General features: G+C 50.2%; 1 protein-coding gene across 2 annotated transcripts in view; it reads left to right on the forward strand.

Annotated features, from left to right (window-relative positions):
* LOC135895982 (uncharacterized) overlaps positions 1 to 19348 on the forward strand; it is a 131622-nt gene that overhangs the window by 76988 nt on the left and 35286 nt on the right. For both annotated transcript variants that reach the window (XM_065424256.2, XM_065424255.2), the window contains one exon: positions 19178 to 19263. In XM_065424256.2, coding sequence (XP_065280328.2) covers positions 19178 to 19263 — 86 coding nt within the window. The remainder of the gene's footprint in view (positions 1 to 19177; positions 19264 to 19348) is intronic.

A 19348-nucleotide genomic window follows, 5' to 3' on the forward strand; every position in this document is an offset into this window, starting at 1 on the left:
GAAACAAGAGTTTCGTATTCTTCGAAAAATGGCAAGACACCAATCTTCACGTAAAGAGGCTACTCAATCCGTTCGCCAAAGTGACTAACGCTCGCGACAGAAGCATCACAAAACAATTTCAGGAGAACTACCTAGTCTGGCACAAGTACCACGACCACCTCTTCCTTTGCGTGCATCGAGGACGGTAGCGGCCTCTACTGATAATTCAAGGTCAACGAGAGCGCGAGGCAAACATTCACCTCCACCGGCTGATACAGACACGGGATGGCCTTTGCTCCCCTCTAGGCCCACGGCAACGCCAGCGTGCCCTTGTGGGCCTCTGCGCAACGAAGCCAAGAATTATAGGCCCAATGAACCCGGTGACACTACAGGCAAACAAGGAGATGAACACAATAAGAAGGAGAGTGTACAAAAAATGCTGAAGCATCTGGTAGAGTCAATGTGCGTAATTCTCGGTGGTCTCGAGAATCAGGCCGCTAAATGTGCCCTACAAGTTATCGCCGTGCTGGAGCCACTTGTCGCAGCTCTTTATATGCTATAAAACTTTTGTTTGGCACTTGTGCTGTTCACGCAGGGAAGGCTCACACACCAGCTTCGTCATAGCGCCTTTATTTTTAAGTTTCCTTGAATTGGTGACTACAGACTTGATACGAAACTTGATAGTGGCTTCATGGATGACAGTTGTGAATGTTTATCATCAGAGTGTTGAACTTGCTTTCACCTTTGTGCATCACTCTTGCTATGTCATCATCATCCCTCATCACACCTTTATGTCCCCGTTCCCCCCTCCCCCTGTGCAGAGTAGCAGGCTAGAGCGCCTTAGCTCAGGCCAACCTCTCTGGCTTCTTTCCATTAAATTATCTCTCTTTTGGCGACTTTGGTGTTGTGCTCCGCGTTCAGGCTGGGATCACGGCTTTGTGGGGAAGTCCGGTACACTAAGGCAAAGCACCTCCACCAGATGTCACGTGGAAGTGACGGTTGAGGAAAGAGCAACAAAACTGTGTATGGCGAAATTAACTTTGTTGGGCGAACCTGTGCCCAGAAAAAACAGGCTACATTCAATGCTCAACGAAAGAGGCGAACACAGTCGGCAATCTTCGAAAATCTGATCAGCGGGTCAAGCGCGTCGGCTTTTATGCATCAGTCGTCGAGTGTTCCAGAGTAATCACTGAGACCCGCGTATTCTTTCACAGCGTTCTACACCATTCGCGTCGTGCATATATGCAATCAGATTACACAAGGTTCGCTGACATACAGTGAATGGAACCATCGATAACATTCGAGAAACTTCCTATACATGCAGGCGTCCTGCTCCGTGCGAGAACAATTGTTAGGCGGTGAAACGTGGTCACCCGACAAAGATAAACATGCGCACGTGTCAATTTCCATTCCGCTTTGATCAAACGGTCTTCGAGGAACCTGGAAAGGTTGTAGGAGTCGGCTGGTTGCGAATGAGGTGACTTGCGCCTCCAGCAGTCGAGGCAAGTGCGAACGTGCTGTTTCACAGTGGTGGTAAGTGTCGGCCAGTAGTACCTCTGCTGCACTCTGGCAAATGTTCTCGTGTAGCCTGTGTGACCAGAAGTCAACTCGTTCGTGCGTGACGAAGCCTGTAGAGTGAAGCGTCTATACACGGAAGCGGGTACACGTAAACGGTAGTCACACAGAAACGCAAGCTGCCATCTTTTCTTCTTATCTAAAACAACAGGAGATGCCCAGGAACTGGTTCATGGTTGGACCACTTCGTCTTCGAACATTTTGTCCCTTGTTGTTGGGTGGTTTCACGTTCCCTAGGAGGCACACGATAAGGATTTTGGTGAATTGGTCTTGCCGGATCCACTGTAATTATCCGATGCTTTGTTAGAGGCGTCCAACCGTAGCTAGACGTCAACGTGAAGCAGTCGTTGCACTTGGGCAATGGCGTAAGAAGACATTCCCCGTTCGTTCTGCGACAAAGCAGTGCTGACGTCAAGTGCACACGCTCGGCCTTGCGTAGGTGCTTCCTCGAGTAGTGAACAGCAGCCGCGAACATCCGCAACACTAGCAAAGTAAGCCACACCCATGCCCTTCGAAGGTACGGTCGATCTGTGCTAAAATTGGTTAGCAAAAGATTCGTGCGCCCGTCGGTGACATTTACGATTCCTTGTGCTACCGAGATCCAGGGAGTAAGCAACAACGGGGTCATTTGGTCGGCAACTCCCTCGCAATGAAACGGTGGGCCACATGCTACCGAAACAAGGCTACATGATCGAGGTGGGATAACGACGTCGTCTTCCGCTAGACGAAAGCAGTTGCGTTGCGGCGATAAGCAATGGACTGAACCAGGGCTCATATAAAACGTCACCATGCGGACCACAATTTTAATTATAGCGCCATATTCTTTCACCAAATCCATTACAATAATCAAATGTTTACAGCACACAGGAACAACGATGAAAGCGGCCACGAAAGAAGGATCCCCAATGCCAATTCTAGCAGTACATCTTCCAGTAGGCATCATTTTTGCCCGCCTGCCGTCCTCATCTGAGGTCCCGTCCATGGCGTTTACACTTTCTTCAGGCGCAGGACGAGTTCCTGACTCATTATGGAGAAGTCGGCACCAACGTCGACTTCTCTCATCGATATCGGCACTCATCAATGTCCGCGCTCACAATTTCTTCGGCGGTGTCGGTGTTTATGGGCTTCACGTCGTTCTGCGATGAGAGCGTTGGGGGCTTTTTATTGTCTTGCCACGGACCTGCAACCTTAACCATAGAGGTCACCGCCTTCAGTTCCCCGGCGTGGGATGGGCGACCTTCGTCCTCAGAGGTCAGCAAAAGTACGTTCAGTAGGGGAAGGCATTTGACGTGGAGGGGTTGGAGGGGGCGACCGACGGCCGAAATTGGACTTACCATGCGGCACGGATTCGTCATTCGGGTGCGCTATTGCAGGTCCCTGAAAAGCAGCTTTGTTGCGGCGTAGCGTGGAGTCGTAATTTGCGCGTCGACCATAGGACCACGGACCAAACCGTCGAAATGATGTGCCACGATGCTAGCAATGACGCGAAAGTTGGTTGGCGCCTCCGCAGTGAAAACAGAGTGGGCGCCTTTCAGCGGTGCGCCATGCGTCGGTTCTTCGAAATTGCGGCCGTCCCGTAGTGTCGTTTTGCGGCGTTGACCAAGGTGTGGTGAACGGCGGCTGGTGGCTTGACTGTAGTGGCATAACGGGTTCGCGCCTCCACTTGCGGCGGCGACCCAGGAGTTGCTGTTGAAGGCTGGTGGTACGGCGGTGTCGTTGTAACGGGTAGTGGACATTGGACAGCGGTCGCGTAATCATGGGACACTGGTGATCTTGAAGATCGGCTGCCGGTAACGCCTGCCTGATTTCGTTGCGCACCACTCCGGCCATTGACGCTACGGGTCTATTCGCTGTCGGTGTCAGAATCTTTTGAATTCCCTCTCTGACGAGTTATCTGATCAGTTCACGGAAGGGACTCAGATACTCGCCAGTCACTGCGGTGGTATTGATTGTTTGTACAGTCGATCGTACTGCCTGCATCTCTAATGAAGCGCCCACTCAATAGCCGTAGCCTCTTTGACAAAGTCAGCGACGGTGACTGGTGGATTCCGCACAAGCCCCGCGAACAACTGCTCTTTTACGCCTCGCATGAGGTAGCGCAACTTTTTTTCTTCGGCCATGTTCGGGTCGGCACTACGAAAGAGGCAGGCCATGTCCTCGGCGAACATTGTGACCGACTCATTAAGTTGTTGTACCCGTAGCTCCATCATCTGCTGGACGCGGTCACGTCGGTCGGCACTCGCAAAGGTATCCGTGATTTTCTGACGATAGTCATTCCATGTTGTCCGGCTAGATTCGCGGTTCTCGTGCCAAGTAGGGCCACTGTCGTCGAGGGCGAAATAGACGTGGGAGAGCTTTTGCTGTTCAGTCCACTGGTTATTCTGTGCGACGCGTTTATACTTGTCAAGCCAGTCTTCAATGTCTTCGAAGATTGCGCCGTGATAGCGATCGGGAACCAGCGGATGCAGAACGGTTGCTTGTTGTGGGCTGGAAAACCGGCTGCTTTGGGGTGCTTGCGGTGGGCTGGTTTCGGCCATGTCGAGATATGTGGAGCTCCTGGAGAGAGGTGGTTGAAGAGGGCAGAACTCCGGGGCAAGGCCTGGCAGTTGACGACTAAAGCGATGCACGGGTGTCGTAACTGGTGACAACGCGTCCGGTCTAGATGAATGACTCCCAGAAGGACTCCGGAGCATCAGGCGGGGTTAGGACCCTGAACCTCTACCAGTGTGACAGTACAACGCCGACAGTAGACAGGGAGCCGTTCTTGAAGAACAGCAGGACAACTTGTTCAAAACCAAACAGGCCAGAGACACGTCTTCTTCGTCCTTGCCAAATCTCACTGACCCACTATACGAAGTCTGTTATTGTCGCTACCTTCGTTGTTGTCTGCATAGAATACACGTGTCAATATGGCTAATAAAAATGGGCCTCTAGGTTAACCCGCTTTCTTCTCGTTTGTTACATAACTAGGGTCTCGAATAAGCCAACCTTGATACCGTCATGAAGTTAGCATGTGTGGGTTTATTGACTGGTTGCCTTTACCCAAAAAGAATACGTTCTCGTGACGCCTGCGGCAGAAACGTTGTTGGAGATCCACCGCCAATGTCTGTGAGTGGTGGCGCTGGCTAACACTCCCAGGCTTCTACTAGGAAACATAAATACTTGTAGCGGCAGCAGCATCGGCGTCGCACGAGTGATGACGCAGACGTTCGCGTCTACACGAGGCTCGAGCGGCTGGCGCGCTCCGGCACGGGCTAGCGTTCCGAGAGAGATTATAAAAAGAATGCTACGCTAAGCGACGGAGTGTTGGTTCTTCCTCTCCTCCTTCCGCCATGCCGGGTGTCGACGTGTCCGCTGCCTGGTGCTCCACGGCCGCGGCCTCAGCAGTACCCACCGTGCCGACGCTGCTGGTCACGGGCACCCCGGAGCCGCCGTTGAGTGACAGGCCTGCTATGGACGAGCCTTCTACCAGACGCTGCGCCGGCACCCTCAAAGCAAGACTCATCGAGTTCGTAACACTAGCCCGTGCCGGAGCGCGCCAGCCGCTCGAGCCTCGTGTAGGCGCGAGCGTCTGAGTCATCACTCGTGCGACGCCGATGCTGCTGCCACTACATACCCAAGAAAGTGTATGGAGAAATGGTGCTGCGGAAGCTCAATTGGTAGAACACCGCACGCCAAATGCGAAGGTTGTGGGATCGTTCCCCACCTGCGGCAAGTTGTTTTTTCATCCACTTTCGTTTCCGTTAATTTATTGTTTCATTATTTCATTTATTACGCACATAGATAGAATAAACTTTAATGTCCAACAGAAAAGGCGATCTACCCACCCCCCGACACGCAGGTCAGGGGGCGAGTGCCGCCGCCTCAGATGCAGGCTGGGAGGTCTTGGGTCCCAGCAGCCTCTTCAGCCAGTTGGACGAGCCGGAGCTGGAGCTCAGAGTCCGAGCTGCACAGCAGGGTCTCCCAGGTGTCTCTACTATCTATTTTGTGCGTTCCCCCGGGAGAGTATGGACATTCCCATATTATGTGGTCGAGGGTCCCTCTCGCCCCACAAAGATTACATTTATCGCTCCTGGCCTCGGGGAACATGTGGTTCGCCATAACCGGGTGCGGATATGTATAAGTTTGTAGTCGTCTCTACGCGACTGCTTGTCTGTTGTTTAATTTTGGGTCTGGCGGGGATACCAGTCTAGGAGCCAATCTATAATGCTGCGTGATCTCCCCATATTTTAGCATGCGCTCTCCGCTCCCTTGGTCATCGAGGGGCCCCGTAGCGGCTCGGCAAGTAACTTGCCCTATGTTGCCTATTGTGTCAGTGTTTGTTGACTTCTTCTGATACAGCAGCGCAACGTATTCCAGCCGTCGAAGCTAGTTGTGCATGGGGCCTGTACTGCAGTAAAATTTCTCTCTTGTGCTTGTCAGAAACACAAGGTGCTGTCTGGTGAAGCCGCATTGAACTCTCCGAGTGACCTCCGAAATGCATGGCGCGTGACTGCGCCAAAATGCTGAGATACGCGTAAAGCGGTAACCGGGCTCCTCTATTGCCCTTCTTTCTGAACGCACGTCACCATGGGGTGGCACTGCCGCGATGCCCTCCGAAACAAGAACCGTGTTGTGTGGGTGCCTACGAACGCTAAGAATTCTTCCCGCGCTTGTCACATATCGAGCAGACTATACTCGTTGACCTAACTTGGCGGGATGTTCAGCAAACAGCGACACATACCCATTGCATTTAGGACGCAGCTCGGTAAATGTCCCTGAGAACGCATCGTGACGTGCGTTTGGTTACACACAACATCGAAGAATACGAAAAAAAGGTTCCTTAAAGTCCAGCAAAAACCGAGTGGCAGTATCCGGTGCCGCAAGTTGGCTTCAAGGAGTTCATTCACACAGTGGTACCTACTCATTCCCACATCAAACAGTGATCGATGTCGGCATGAAATAGGTTCGTTGAAGAGTGAAATTATGTACACATTGTCACATAGTTAGTGACCCGAGCTGGTGCAACGGCTGGTTTAATATTTATTCCCTTGTACAAGCAGCCCGATGCGTAACTCATTCGACCATGCACTACCCATTAACGCAGTGTATCATTCTCAAGTGGGAGGCCAAGAACAAGCAGCCAGAGTGTCATGAGAACAGTGAATCTTGTGGTTTATTCTGGGCTGGTATATATAGCAGTAGGTGGAAGGGCTTAATGCAGTAGAGGGAAAGACCTGTTAAGCACGTGGCACTGAAATGTTTAGAGATAGCTTGCGCGCTTTGAACTGATATCATACATCCTCCTTCTCAACAGCTGTTCGCCGCCAGGCTCAACACTGCTGGCTTGTCTGCCGGAAGTGGTGGTCGTAACCTAGACGCTCAGGTGGTCGCGTTTGTCGTGTTGTCCATCGTGGAGGCTTCAGCAATCACTGCTCGTCTGTGGCCGATGGAGTGGCACTGAAAGTTGCGGCTACTGCTTGCGGCGCCAACTATGGCTGCTGAGCAGTCGTTGATGAAACCGTAGGGGCGGTCGACTCTAGCTCTTGTGACAAGGCCCGGTCGCCGTCCGAATCTTCGTCATCTGATGAGTCGACATCACACTGTTCTTTAATCGCGAAAAGGTGGGGATGATTGCCCCGAAGAACTGAATCGTTTTCGGTTCGCACGAGAAAGGCCCGCGGCCCTGCTGATCTGACCACCTTGGCTTTTGGTGACCACGAATTTCCATTTAAACGTACCAGGTCGTTGTGGCTCAAACGAGATAGAACCCGCTGCTTGTGCCTCACCTGTCGATGTTTCTCCACGCGTATCGCAGGCAGTGGATTGAAATCCGGCACTGGCGTGCGCAGCCGCCTTCCCTGCAGCATTTCGCCTAGAGACCAGCCATCTTCACTGGGATTTACCCTGTAATTCAGCGTGCCCAGCCAAAAGCACTCGCTTGCATCTTTCCTCTTCTTTAGGATGCGCTTCACGATTTGTACGCCCTATTGCACGAGCCCGTTGGATAGGCGTTATTCCGGGCTTGATGTCACATGTTTGAAATAATAAAGATGTGCTCAAAGAGCAAACTCAAATCTGTTGAATGGTGGGCCGTTGTCGGCGCAAACCTCGTCTAGGAAACCGTACCTTGAAAATATTACACCCAGCCTATCGATGGCTGAACTGGCAGTGATATCGGGCATCAGCTGTACCTCTGGGAAATTGGACGTCAAATCGTAAAAGCAGAGATGATATCGTCTCAAGTATTAAACGAAATCACACCGACACGGTACCATGGTTGAGTAGGCGTTGGCCGAAGAATAAAAGGCTGTGGTGGTTGTTTTTAAAGATATGTTTGGCACGCAGGACAATTTCCGAACATGAATTGAATGTCTGAGGTAATGTTCGGTCAATAGACCATATGTCTTGGCCAAGCTTTGCACTTCACCTGACGAAGATGGCCTGCATAAATCCCTTTCAGCATCTCCCTTGGCATGCTGGTTGGTATCACTATTTCCGACCCTTTCAAAAGTTTGCCGTCTACCGCGGCATGCTCGGCAGCCAGGGGTTTTAGTGGACCATCCACATATTCTCCCCTTGCGAGGTTCTGTAGCGAGGGACCAAGGGGTGGATTGTTAGCGGCTTCTTCCGCAAGTGTTGCGGCTGTCTTTTCACTCACAAGTGCCGACACGACGGTGATGGCATGAACTTCGACGTCGCACCTGTCTGCAGCCACCTGGTGCTCAGGAACAGGAGACTGGTACAGCATGTCGGCTAAGGCCATCTGTTTGCCATTAACATACACATCAATCGTATTTAGGCCACCTCAGAAAAAGCATTCTGTTGCATTCTGGGCGGCATGTCAGCTATGCCTTTCCTTGAAATGTTTATAAGCGGGCTGCGGTCACTCTCGAGGAAAAGTGGCCGGTCATAAACAAAGTTATTGAACTTTTGGCAACCCAAATCCTAAGCCCAAAGCCTCGTTTTCAATCTGAGAGTGCCTTTGTTCCGACTTGGTCGGCGCTCTTGTTGCGTCTGCTACCGGCTTCCAGGAATCCCCGTGACCCTGTAGGAGCACCTATCCTATGCAACTTCCAGAAGCATCTGCACTTACTTTGTCTGCAACTTGGGTCAAATATAATAAGCAGTGGCGCTTTGTTCAAATTCTTGCATATAACTTGCCATTCGTTTTCTTGGTTCAGCGTCCAATCCGAGACTGCGGCCTTTTTGATGAAGGAACGTCGAGTCGATGTACACTGGAAACGTGACGTAAGACATTTGCTAAAGTAGTTAACGATGCCGAGTAACTTTCTACTACCAATTTCTCTCGAGACTTTGGCGTTTTCAGAAGACTCTCCAAAGGTCGGAATTGCACCTAATGCCATTCTGGCTAATAATGTCGCCAAGAAAAACGCTTCTTGCACGCTTTACCGACATTTGGATGCATTATCCGTTATGCCCACTTCATCAGCTGCTTTTAGTGTACAGCGCAAAATTTGTTCGTGTTCCGCCTAGTCGCACCACAGATCAGTACATCTTCCACGTACTCACGTACACCTGGAAGGCCGCCAAAAACCTCGTGGAGAGCCTTCCGAAACACCTGGCTAACTGAAGCTATACCGAATGGAACGCTAGGAAAATGATAACGATCGGCGTTGTCAATGTGCATATCTTGAATAATTGCTCGTCTAGAGGGATTTGGTGAAATCCAGCATTTGTGTCAAGAGGAGAGAAAAATTTCGCGCTTGCCAACTCCGCCTTAATATGCTCTCGGTGAGGCATTTGATAGTGTTCTCTCTTCAAGTTCTCATTTATGCGTCTTAGATCCATGCAAACTCTTAACTTTCCATCTACTTTAGTACGATGACTAGTGGGCTCACCTAATCGGTCGGGCTGCTGACCTCGATGATACCTTCATCTTACATCCAATAAAGTTCAGTGCGGAGAGGCTCTCTGAGGGACACAGGAACCCCTCGGGCTGGCTGGATGATTGCAGAGCTTCATTGTGCAGCACGATCTTGTATTCACGCGGCTTGCGCCCTACTCTGAGGCAGAGCCGTGGGAATTTCTCGATGACTGCTCCAAGGTTGTTCGTAGTCTCGTTTTAAACAGCGCGCTTGACGATCCCTTGCTTCTCGCTGGTTACTAAATCCAAGATTTCGCTGTGGTCTTTCTTTGGAACAAAAAATGCAGCGCGCACCTTGTGGTGGGCAACAGTAACGGGTGCTGAAAACATTCCGATATGTTTGACTTCTTTACCACCGTAAATTCTTAGAACGGCACCCCTTGGCTTCATAGTAACAGCCTTAAGCTTCCGGAACACGAAGAGCGACTAAACGTTTGCTTGTGATCATGTATCCACTCTGAACCTAATGTTTTGACCATAAATGCATGCGTCCACTCACCAGTCACGTTCTCTGTCAGCGGTGCCGATAGCTACGTCCAGCGTTTCGAAGTTGTCCTTCTCATGCTGCAATTGGCGAACGCCGTTCTGTTTGCTTCAACGATATGCGAAGTGATTTTACGTTCACACGTGTAACAGGTTTTTCCGTAGGCTCGGCAGCACCTCAGCGCGTGTCTTCTGTTGCAACGCGCACACTGCAGGTCGCGCCTGGGCCTCGTGGGGGTTCGCTTCCTCGACGCGAGGGCGCCCACCACCAGTTCTTCAGTTGCCTTACGCCCGACTACGTTTTGACGAGCTGAGGTCTCTGCCGCCTTGAAAACGGTCATAACCTTTCCTAAAGTCCGGGTTTTACCACTGAGCATCTTCTCTCGGAGCTTTGGCGAGTTGGTTCCAAACACCACCTGGCCGTGCACCACATGCAGCGCGGGACGTTCGAATCCCCTTAAGACGAGAACGGAGGACATACATTTGGTGGAGTTACGGCGGCATAGTCTTTCTCGTTCGCTTTCTCGATGAGCACGAAGTTGTTGAACACGTCCAAGGCTTCTTCCCCGGCCACGCTGAGTAGTCTTTGCCGCCTCCAAACCTTGCTTGTCCGTGGATGCTGTGCCATGAAGAAAAAATTCGAACTACCGGCGAAATAGCTTCCAGTTTCTTCCTCCATCAGCTGCCAACCGCAGCGGTTGAGGCGGCCTTAGGTGCTCCATAGCTTTGGCCCTCACGTTCAGCTAACCCCGAAATCTTTCGTTGCGGCTGGTCAGCTTGATCTTATTTCTGAGACCAAGTATCGTTCTCGAGTGGGACGCCAACAACAGGCAGCCAGGATGTCAGGAGAACAATGAATCTCGTGGCTTATTCCAGGCTGTTATTTATACGCCTCGTGCACCGCCTATAGAGGCGCCACTGATAGCCACCTAGCGGGCGTTTCCAACAGTACTCGCGGGAGCAGTAGCAGACGACAACCCTTTGCAGCAAGGATGGCTGAAGTTCGCGGCTGCGATTTTTCTTTTGTACGGGCGCCAGACTGCTTTTTCTGCGGCGATAGCTGTAGGGAAGACGCTGACCTCTGTGGGAGCGGGTACGAACACGATGTTACCGGCATTTCGGACAACATGGTTCACATACGTGCCAGGTGCGTCCCGCAGAAAAATGCCGTGAACCCCATTTACATGAAGTGGAGCTCGTGTGAACTAGCCGATAAATTTTGTTGACTAATGCGATGTCTCGATCTGTTTTTTTTATTCTACCCTTGCCGTAATGCTGCTTCTGTGCCTCAATAATAAGCACCCGTAGTTAGTGCAGACTTATATCAAACAAATCCGCACGGTGCGATGTCTACATATTCCGTTGTGATTTTTCTACCGATGAATACATGTACCATCGCCGAATAAGCGCAAAGTATCCCCAAGAAGAGTAATTGCGAATTTATTGATGGAAACGCGTACACTCGACAACGAAGTCGCCAAAAGCACGGGTTAATAAGAGCGCGTGTTTGCGCTATACCACCGATGAACTGCCGTTGCCGCTGCAGTTTTTGCAATTTTCAATTCCCCAAGGGAGCTGCTTGGAAACGTAGAAAGCTAAAGTCTGACCAACTTTTCAGTACTTTTTTTAAATGTTACTGGAGAGAGGTGCCACGTGATATAATTAAAGGCAGAGCAGCGCCAGTCAAAGTAGATGAGCCCTGGCTGCAGGGCCGGGTTTAGTCCTCTGTGGCGTAAGCATAATAAGAAATAATTCGGTTGAGTAGAAAATTCACTGCAAGAAGCGACTAAGTTGTGAAACAAACAAATCACTCGGCATGTCACTCGAGGTGTGATGACTTCCCAAACGTGATGCGAACTTTTAAGTGAAATATGGAACAAAAATACCATATGCAGCAACTATTAGCAATTCTCGCCCTGAAATACCTATTTTCGGAACACATTTCCCCAAAAACCACAATATCTAAGATGCCTTCGGGCGAAATGCACTGGATTTCAAAAAAAGAAGCAGCGGGAAATCGCACGCTGAGAACACTGATAAACATATAGTGCGACGCAACTCTAGAAATAATATTGAAACGTCCAAGAATTTAGCAAAAGAAGAAGATTGAATCGTCGCGACGTCCGACACATCAGTCCCCGTAGGCGTCGAAGTCTCTACAATGAAATAATTTTTGAACAGCTCTGATAGCGCCCATGCAGCATTGGTTGCTTGTATACTGTCAAATGATCATATTCTGCAGCCTAAATCTCATGGCACCGTGCGAAAACGCGCACGCGGCGAAAGCGAAACAGTGCGTGGACAATCATGCAGACGCGCAGTCGGTCGCTGCGAAACTGTGCGATCACTGCATTGAGGCTTCATTCTATTACGCTCCATTTAGATATGCAAACACTATAAGAACATATTTCACATAGTTTGGTCTCGGCATTTGCCGACCTTTCACGCAAGAAGCCAGGTCGGGAGACTAAATCGCGGCGACGGCGCACAGTGGCGTCCACTGTACGTATTCGGTAAAGAGATAGCGTCTGTAAACGAGTCTGTGCTTTCAATTTGCCCGAAATTATTATTCAGACAGTAAAAAACTTCTCTCGTTTCGAAAGTACTTACAGAAATTTTCGGGAGAGCACCTGGGTGGTTTTTTCAGTGAGCGCTGTCAGCAAAACCTATGAGGAGCGCGCCGCGTGATCCCTCATACTACGCCAGCGAGGCGCTTCCGATAGATGGCGACTCCGCAACTCCTCGCCGCTAATACCTGCTCTATTCGCGACCACTGGGAAAGAAAGCGAAGGAGAGGGGGACCCGGGGGACGTGCACGGTGTCCAAGGCGGCTGTACTGGTGATGAAACCCGGAAATTGTCGATATCCTCGCCTTCCTCGACTACACCCGGGGGGGAGGGGGGTGACAGAAGCCCTATGGGCCCCGCGTGCTAGACGACCTAGCTACGCCACTGGCTACAAGGCACGTGCGGTCATGTTGCGATGCAGATTCTTTGTTTAATTTAAGCAGATGATTCCCTGAGGCTGTGTATCCGAGATCTCAATTGAATACAAAGTTGTTTTGTTGCAAAACGCACTCAAAACATTTAATGAAGCTGGCGCGGAGACAAACGCGTAAAATAAAAACTCAATGAAAGATTCACCATAAGAAATAACATGCACTCAGAGTTATGAAAGTACCCATATCACTTCAGTTAGGGGCATGCTATGAGTGTGAACGCTCCAAATTGTTTGACGCGGAGGGTTGAATACCAGGCGGTGAAAGAAGTGGCGTTTGTCTCCCCACAGTGTCGGTGTAGTTGACCGATGAGCCAGCTACCAGAGCGTGACAGCTGCGGCTTGGAGAGAGAACACAGGCGTCTTGGCAGAATGGGCCGACGGAAGTGGTATTCCGGGCAGGCAGTTTGGTGAAAACTCGGGCTCGTAGCCTCACGGCTCGCACTCTGCCTGCGGGCGCCGAAGTTGTCGGCCTCGGGTAGCAGTCCACGCTCGGGTAAAGCAGAAACGCCTGAAAACTGATTCGCAGGTGGCCCCGGATGGGTGAAGCCCTGGAGGTTAAGGTGCGGAACCCGATGGCCCGTCTTCAACTCGCACTCCCGCGGCCGTTCTTCAGCCTTGCGGTGCATCCTGGAAGACTCCGCCCTTCTGCTAGCACGCGTCGCTTTTCTGCCGCTCTGGCCGATTTCTCTTTGCCTGATTGGCCCCAGGAACTCCTTGTACTTTCGCTATTAGCTCCCTCTCTTTTTGTTTTATCTTTTTGTGTCATGCGTTCTCGTGCTTGATGCTCCTTGACATCGTCGTCTTCCATTCAACACTGGATTCGCCTCCACAAGTACACTCTTTGTCGTTCTCTTTTTCTCTTCTCCTACCGCGGCACTTATTCGCGTACGACACCCATCAAACATGAACGCTAATTCTTGCCATACAGATTCCTGTGTGCGTTATCAGGTGTCCGTATTTGAGGGTCTTGCTATGTAGTCATGAAATTCTTCAGCTTGGCGGCAAGGGACCCACTGATCACGAAGTAGTCGGCTCTGTGTCCACTAAAGTGGGTACTGTGCGTCTGTCGGGAAGCACGTCGACGTTGGTGGCCCTGTGTCTTGGGTTGCAGTTAAGTCTTGCCGTCGGATAACGGATGTATCGCGTCGACCTGTACGTCGCTTCGCGAGGTCCTCGTTTGTCGGCGTATTATTGGCTTTCAAGCTTCATCAAGACAACGGCGCGTCGTAGATACATCATCGAGATAGATTTTGAAGCGTCATCTTCGGCCGCGGAGGATCTTCCGCATTTCGGCGTACGCCAACCGCACATCATTCAGTTGCTTCTTTTAGTTTTCCAGATATCGGCTTATGGAGCTCCAATGGGCTGTTTCTGTGTACGGTTGGCGCTTTGGCCACAGGTAGCGTCCTGGTTACGGCGAACGCGAAGGACGTCGGGGTCTGCACTGCGTTGAGGGGGTACAGTCGGCGATGCCATGTGGTAATTAGGAAAGCCGTGGACGTGGTGCGTTAACAGCGAAGTTCTTTAACAGAGCAGGAGCCTCTGTCAGCTGTCGATGCCTTTTGCACTTCTCATAGTTTCTGTGAAGATACCAAAGAAAAGAAGTATTTCTTTCGTGCTGAGCCTCGTAGGCCCATATCGCAGTTTTCGGCATCGGCGGTAGATGTGGCCCGCTTCCCCGCAGCAATACCATAGCGGGAAATGGTCCAGGGCGCGCCAAATCCGTCTGCCTAGGGGAGTTGCTACGGCTGACTTGTGGGCGGGCTGCAGTGGCGGTGGATGCGGCGTCTGGCAGCGGAATCGCAGTGCGACCTAACACTCTTAGAAAAATTTACCCCCTTTGGGGCATATCTTGTCCCACAACAATAATCTTCATCCGTGCTGCCCGCGTTTCCTTTCTATAACTGTTTTAGGCTTGTAGCGCAGCTCGGAAGAGCAAAAAAGGAATAAGGTAGGGGTAATCAAAGGGAACGGGAAACAGAGTGAGCGCTAACGACAACTTCGGAAGTGCCTGCCTAGAGCGCGATATGGCCCCTACACCTTCGGAAATTACGCGCGAAACATCCTCTTCCGCCGCGAACTTGGAAATCTGCCTCACCATTGAGAGCATCTCTTCCGGTGGTTTACTAGACTCCACCGCGAACTTACTCGCCCAAACTGCTACGCTTTTGACCTTCATTTCTATAACGCTGCGAGCCCGGTACTTTCCAGTCACGAATCCGCCTTATCAGTCTGACACGGCATTCACGACAGGAAAGTAGCGAGGCGCCGAGTTTCAGGAAAGGAAACGCAAGCAAGGCAGATGACGATTATTGTTGTGGGACAAATGTACACCCCAAAGGGTGCAACCGTTTTAAGAGTGAACGTGCACACTGAAGAGGGATGGGGCGGGGTGTGGCAGCGGCATAACTCAGCGGTTCTGGCTTTTTGCTACGTTGGCTCAGGGTCTCATAGCCGCTGCTTGATCGTGTCGCGTACGAGGTCGGTGATCAAATCAATCAATCAATCAATCAAATGTTTTATTTTCAACAAAACTTGTCAGCAGTATCACATGGCAGCAGTAAGTCAACATATAAAAACGCTGATCTATTAGGATATACAAATACAACGGGTCACATTTGCATTAATTACAAAGATCAGATTTCAAGAATACGTTTACAAAAATACGCTCTAATCAAAGTCACTTGAAGCTTCGACGAAGGGAACAACTCCTGATGTTCCTCCCTCACGACGGCTCGGATGGTCTCGCGCGTATCGTCAGTAGCAATTGATTTCGTTGTCAGCGTGCAGCGGTTGATCTGCCAGTTCCGCATAGCGAGTTTTTGCTAGAAGTTGGTGGTCTTACAACGATATACTTCCGTGGTCTTCGGTGGATTTTGTATTATTCTGGCCAAAAGTGCTTGTTTCACACCACGCATGAGTATACGAGCTTTCTTCTCTAACATTTATTTCCTAGTTCGCGTAGAAGAAAAGGCGAGTCATTTCTTCAATAAAGATAACATTCTGGTTAGGTAGAGGCACTCGTGCTTGCACTAGAACTACAGCTTTTTTTTTCGGGCAATGCTAGTGCAGATCCTCTAGAAGCAATTGTGGAACAGGTGCCACTTTGTAAGGTTCGACTCGCGGTTCTTGAACCTAGTCCTCGCGGCATCTTTCGAGAAACAGTATACAAGGTGCAATTTATCCTCAGCATTCCAGTTGTTCAAGGCTTTGATTCTTTCAAAAGTCTCGAGCGAAGTTTGCCGGTCTTCTGACGAAGCTGCACGGAAGGTCGGTGGCTCCTAGGGCTTCTTCAGTACGATGGATTCAGGGAATGCTTTGTCCGTCATTGTGGCAGTTGACTTGCTCGCGATCTTCCTCGTCAGATCAGGAAGAATACTGTGCTCCAACCGCAATTGTGGTTGCCAACCGATAGTACGCTGGCCCATGGTGACTTGAAGGACGTCCTTGTGTTACGAGCTTGGATCGAGGCTTTGCGGGTGCGTCCGGGACATGAATACAGAAGTAGTAGATGTCAAGTTGTAGTGACCGTCAGAGAAACAGCAGCAAAAATATGCACGAAGTAGTTAACTTTTATTGGGCAAACTTGTTCGCACAAAATCAAGTGACACTGTCGCAGTACCGATGTGACGACGCACCGACGAAGACGAAGTCCTCAAAGGCGCGAGCGGAGCGAGCGTTTGGCTGTTGAAAAAATAAAGCAGTTGGTTCTTGCATTTAAACGAGGCATCTTTTTAACGTGCATTTTAGCAGCATTTTTTTCCTGCTCCCCCAGAAACTGAATGCTAACGCAATACCAGGCATAGTCACCGTGAGATGAGTTCTGGCGCAGATTTTCCAAAAAAATGCTTTTCCTGCTTGGCCTCCTGCACTGACCGAAGTGGTTGTAGAGTTTCGTGTAACAGTGGCACATACCCGTCTGCACATTCCCAGCTGCTGCCATCCACATCAAACATGGTAATTGAAGTGTGGCACATGGCTATTTTCACGTGCTCATTGACCGAAGCTCGAGCTAAAAAGATTAATTGAAGAGTGGCTCTTAAGCACTCGGACCTAAACAGTAACACAAGTTGTTGTGAAACGAATTGAGTGATGTCATAAAAGCGCACAGTATACGCCGTGACACATGCTCAGTTTACCGAGTCGGTCTCAGAGTCATCGAACATCAGCAAATACCTAGTGCCACATAACCACTGACCCAAGTTAGCACCCGGTTCATTGAAAGGCTGCACACAAGCCATGTAGCACATACCCAGTGCTTCAAGTTGATGTCAAAGAGGTTCGTCAAGCAGCGGCACATACGCAACGCCACATATCCAGCGACTCAAGTTGCCAGAAAACGGTTAGGGACATAGATCCTCGGACATCCCTTGAAAAGCGGGTGAAGTACTGTGAGAATGGTAACCGCATTAAAACCGTTTCAACCCCTATCTCTAGCCGACCCGTCAGGTAGCCGCCCACAACTGACACCTCGATTTCCAACTTGACGTCGAAGTGTGGTGATAGAGTAAATATTCGGATGCTACAATGCTTTATTTTGCCATTCGCATCAGCTATTGGTCGCGTGTCAGCCTTCCGTGCAGTGGAATTTTTCGCCGAGATGAGTCGTCATCCAGCTGATCGCGAAAACGGAAGCGTGCAAATGGGAGTACAGTCGCTCAGCTCCCGCTTCCATTTTGCATCTTAGTGAACTTTCGGTGCATGTGATGTTCGTACATAATAATGAGATCATGCGTTTGTTGCGATACCTCTAGGGCCGCCACTAAGTCACTCGATAGAAATGGCACCACCGGCCTTGATTGCCGGGAAACTCGCCTCTTGCACAGAGCCTGCCCCTACCGCGGCTACTCGTGTGATAGGTTGTAACATCTGTAGATTGAATATTGATGAGCAGTTGCGGCAATCATTCATTAGGTGGTATATTCAAGGTCTAAATATTGGAGGTGCACTGCAATGTCACTGCCTCCTATTTCGTCATAGAAATAACTAAAAGACAAAAAGGAACTAGCAATTAGTCTTCCAAGAAAATCTTTGGGAGAACCCCAGATTGGGTACGGTATGCTCGTAGTTTTTCGTTTTTTTTTTGTTTCGTATATTCCGAGGAAGCACTCTATCGATAGGCGCCTCACAGGAAATAAGTATAACGCTTATGTGGAGCTTTCGAAAGGCGTGCGGTGTATAGAATAAGTAGAGTAGAGTAACTAAATAAACACGCACACTTGCACGTAAAAATACGCTGCTGATCCCGTGTACGGTTGAAATTGATGTAAGCAATGCTCTGATGAGACAAAGCAAGGCAACGCACCTCGAGGAAAATGACCAATCCGTCCCGTACTTCCTCGGAAAGGCCACCAAAAGTGAACGCTTTACAAAAAGCTGAGGTAGGTCTTATTCAGGGGCGATGTTCTCGAGTGATGGTACCTGTTGATGCGTCACCTTCGAGACATTTCCCGGAAAAGAGAACTTAATCGAGAGAGTGCTGATGCAGACGAAATCGTGATACTATCTGCAACCCTTCTGGGATCGCCGCTCATCGCCTTGGAAAAGCCAAGCCGTACATAGCAGGCACAGAAAAGCAGAGAAAGAAAGCAGACGTGGACACAGAACCCTTGGCTGTCAGATGTGGGCAGTCTGCGCATTTACAAATTGCACAACAGCCCTGCATCTTCGAAGAGCGTTAGCAGGTGCTTGAAGGCGGAGCTGTTGAGGGAAGAGCCGGGCGGTTGTTCTAACAGCTGGCTCGCCAGAAATTCTGCGCTCCGACCGTCGAGCAGCCGGAGGCGAAGTTCTTGGCCCGGTGGAACTGCAGAGTAAGTCTAGCGAGAAAGAGAACCGCGTACGAGCATCAGTGAAAGAGTGAAAGGAGATGCAGGGTGGAAGGGAAGTTCAAACCGGTAGCGCGGGCTGAAATCTTACGCGGGCAGCTTCGAATTTCAGCCGGAGATTGTAATGCAAACTCGCACACGGCTTCCTTCCCTTTAATTTTTGCGCTTGCTGCGCTCCCTCTACTCTCCACAAGCTCGTCGGGCAATGAAAGCAGCATTTTCTCACAGAGACATGCCACGAAAAGTGACCACGATGGCACGTTTACCCACGGGGAAGTTCGCAAACTAAGCTTGGCTTTTATAATTTCAGGTTGCAAGCCCTATGTGTCTTTGCAAGTTGATACTTGCACTTTTTTGTTCATGCCTTTACCGTTGTTTTGCTTGCCCTCTTGTAAACGCAGTATTGCTCAGTGTGAAAGTAGGTGTTGTTTATTTGTGTTTTTCGCAGCCTGAGTACTACGACCTACCTAAGTGTCAACAACCTCCTGGCTCCACCGTAATTGCCCTCCTCGAGTGCCAAAACCCGGAGGAAGAGTAAGTATTCTCATCAGGTTCTAATTGTGAAGTAGAGCTGCCACAAGTTGGCGCCAGAAATTAAATGCAGCGCTGCCGAATGGCC

Source organism: Dermacentor albipictus, chromosome 4, assembly GCF_038994185.2.
Source record: "Dermacentor albipictus isolate Rhodes 1998 colony chromosome 4, USDA_Dalb.pri_finalv2, whole genome shotgun sequence".
Classification (NCBI taxonomy): domain Eukaryota; kingdom Metazoa; phylum Arthropoda; class Arachnida; order Ixodida; family Ixodidae; genus Dermacentor; species Dermacentor albipictus.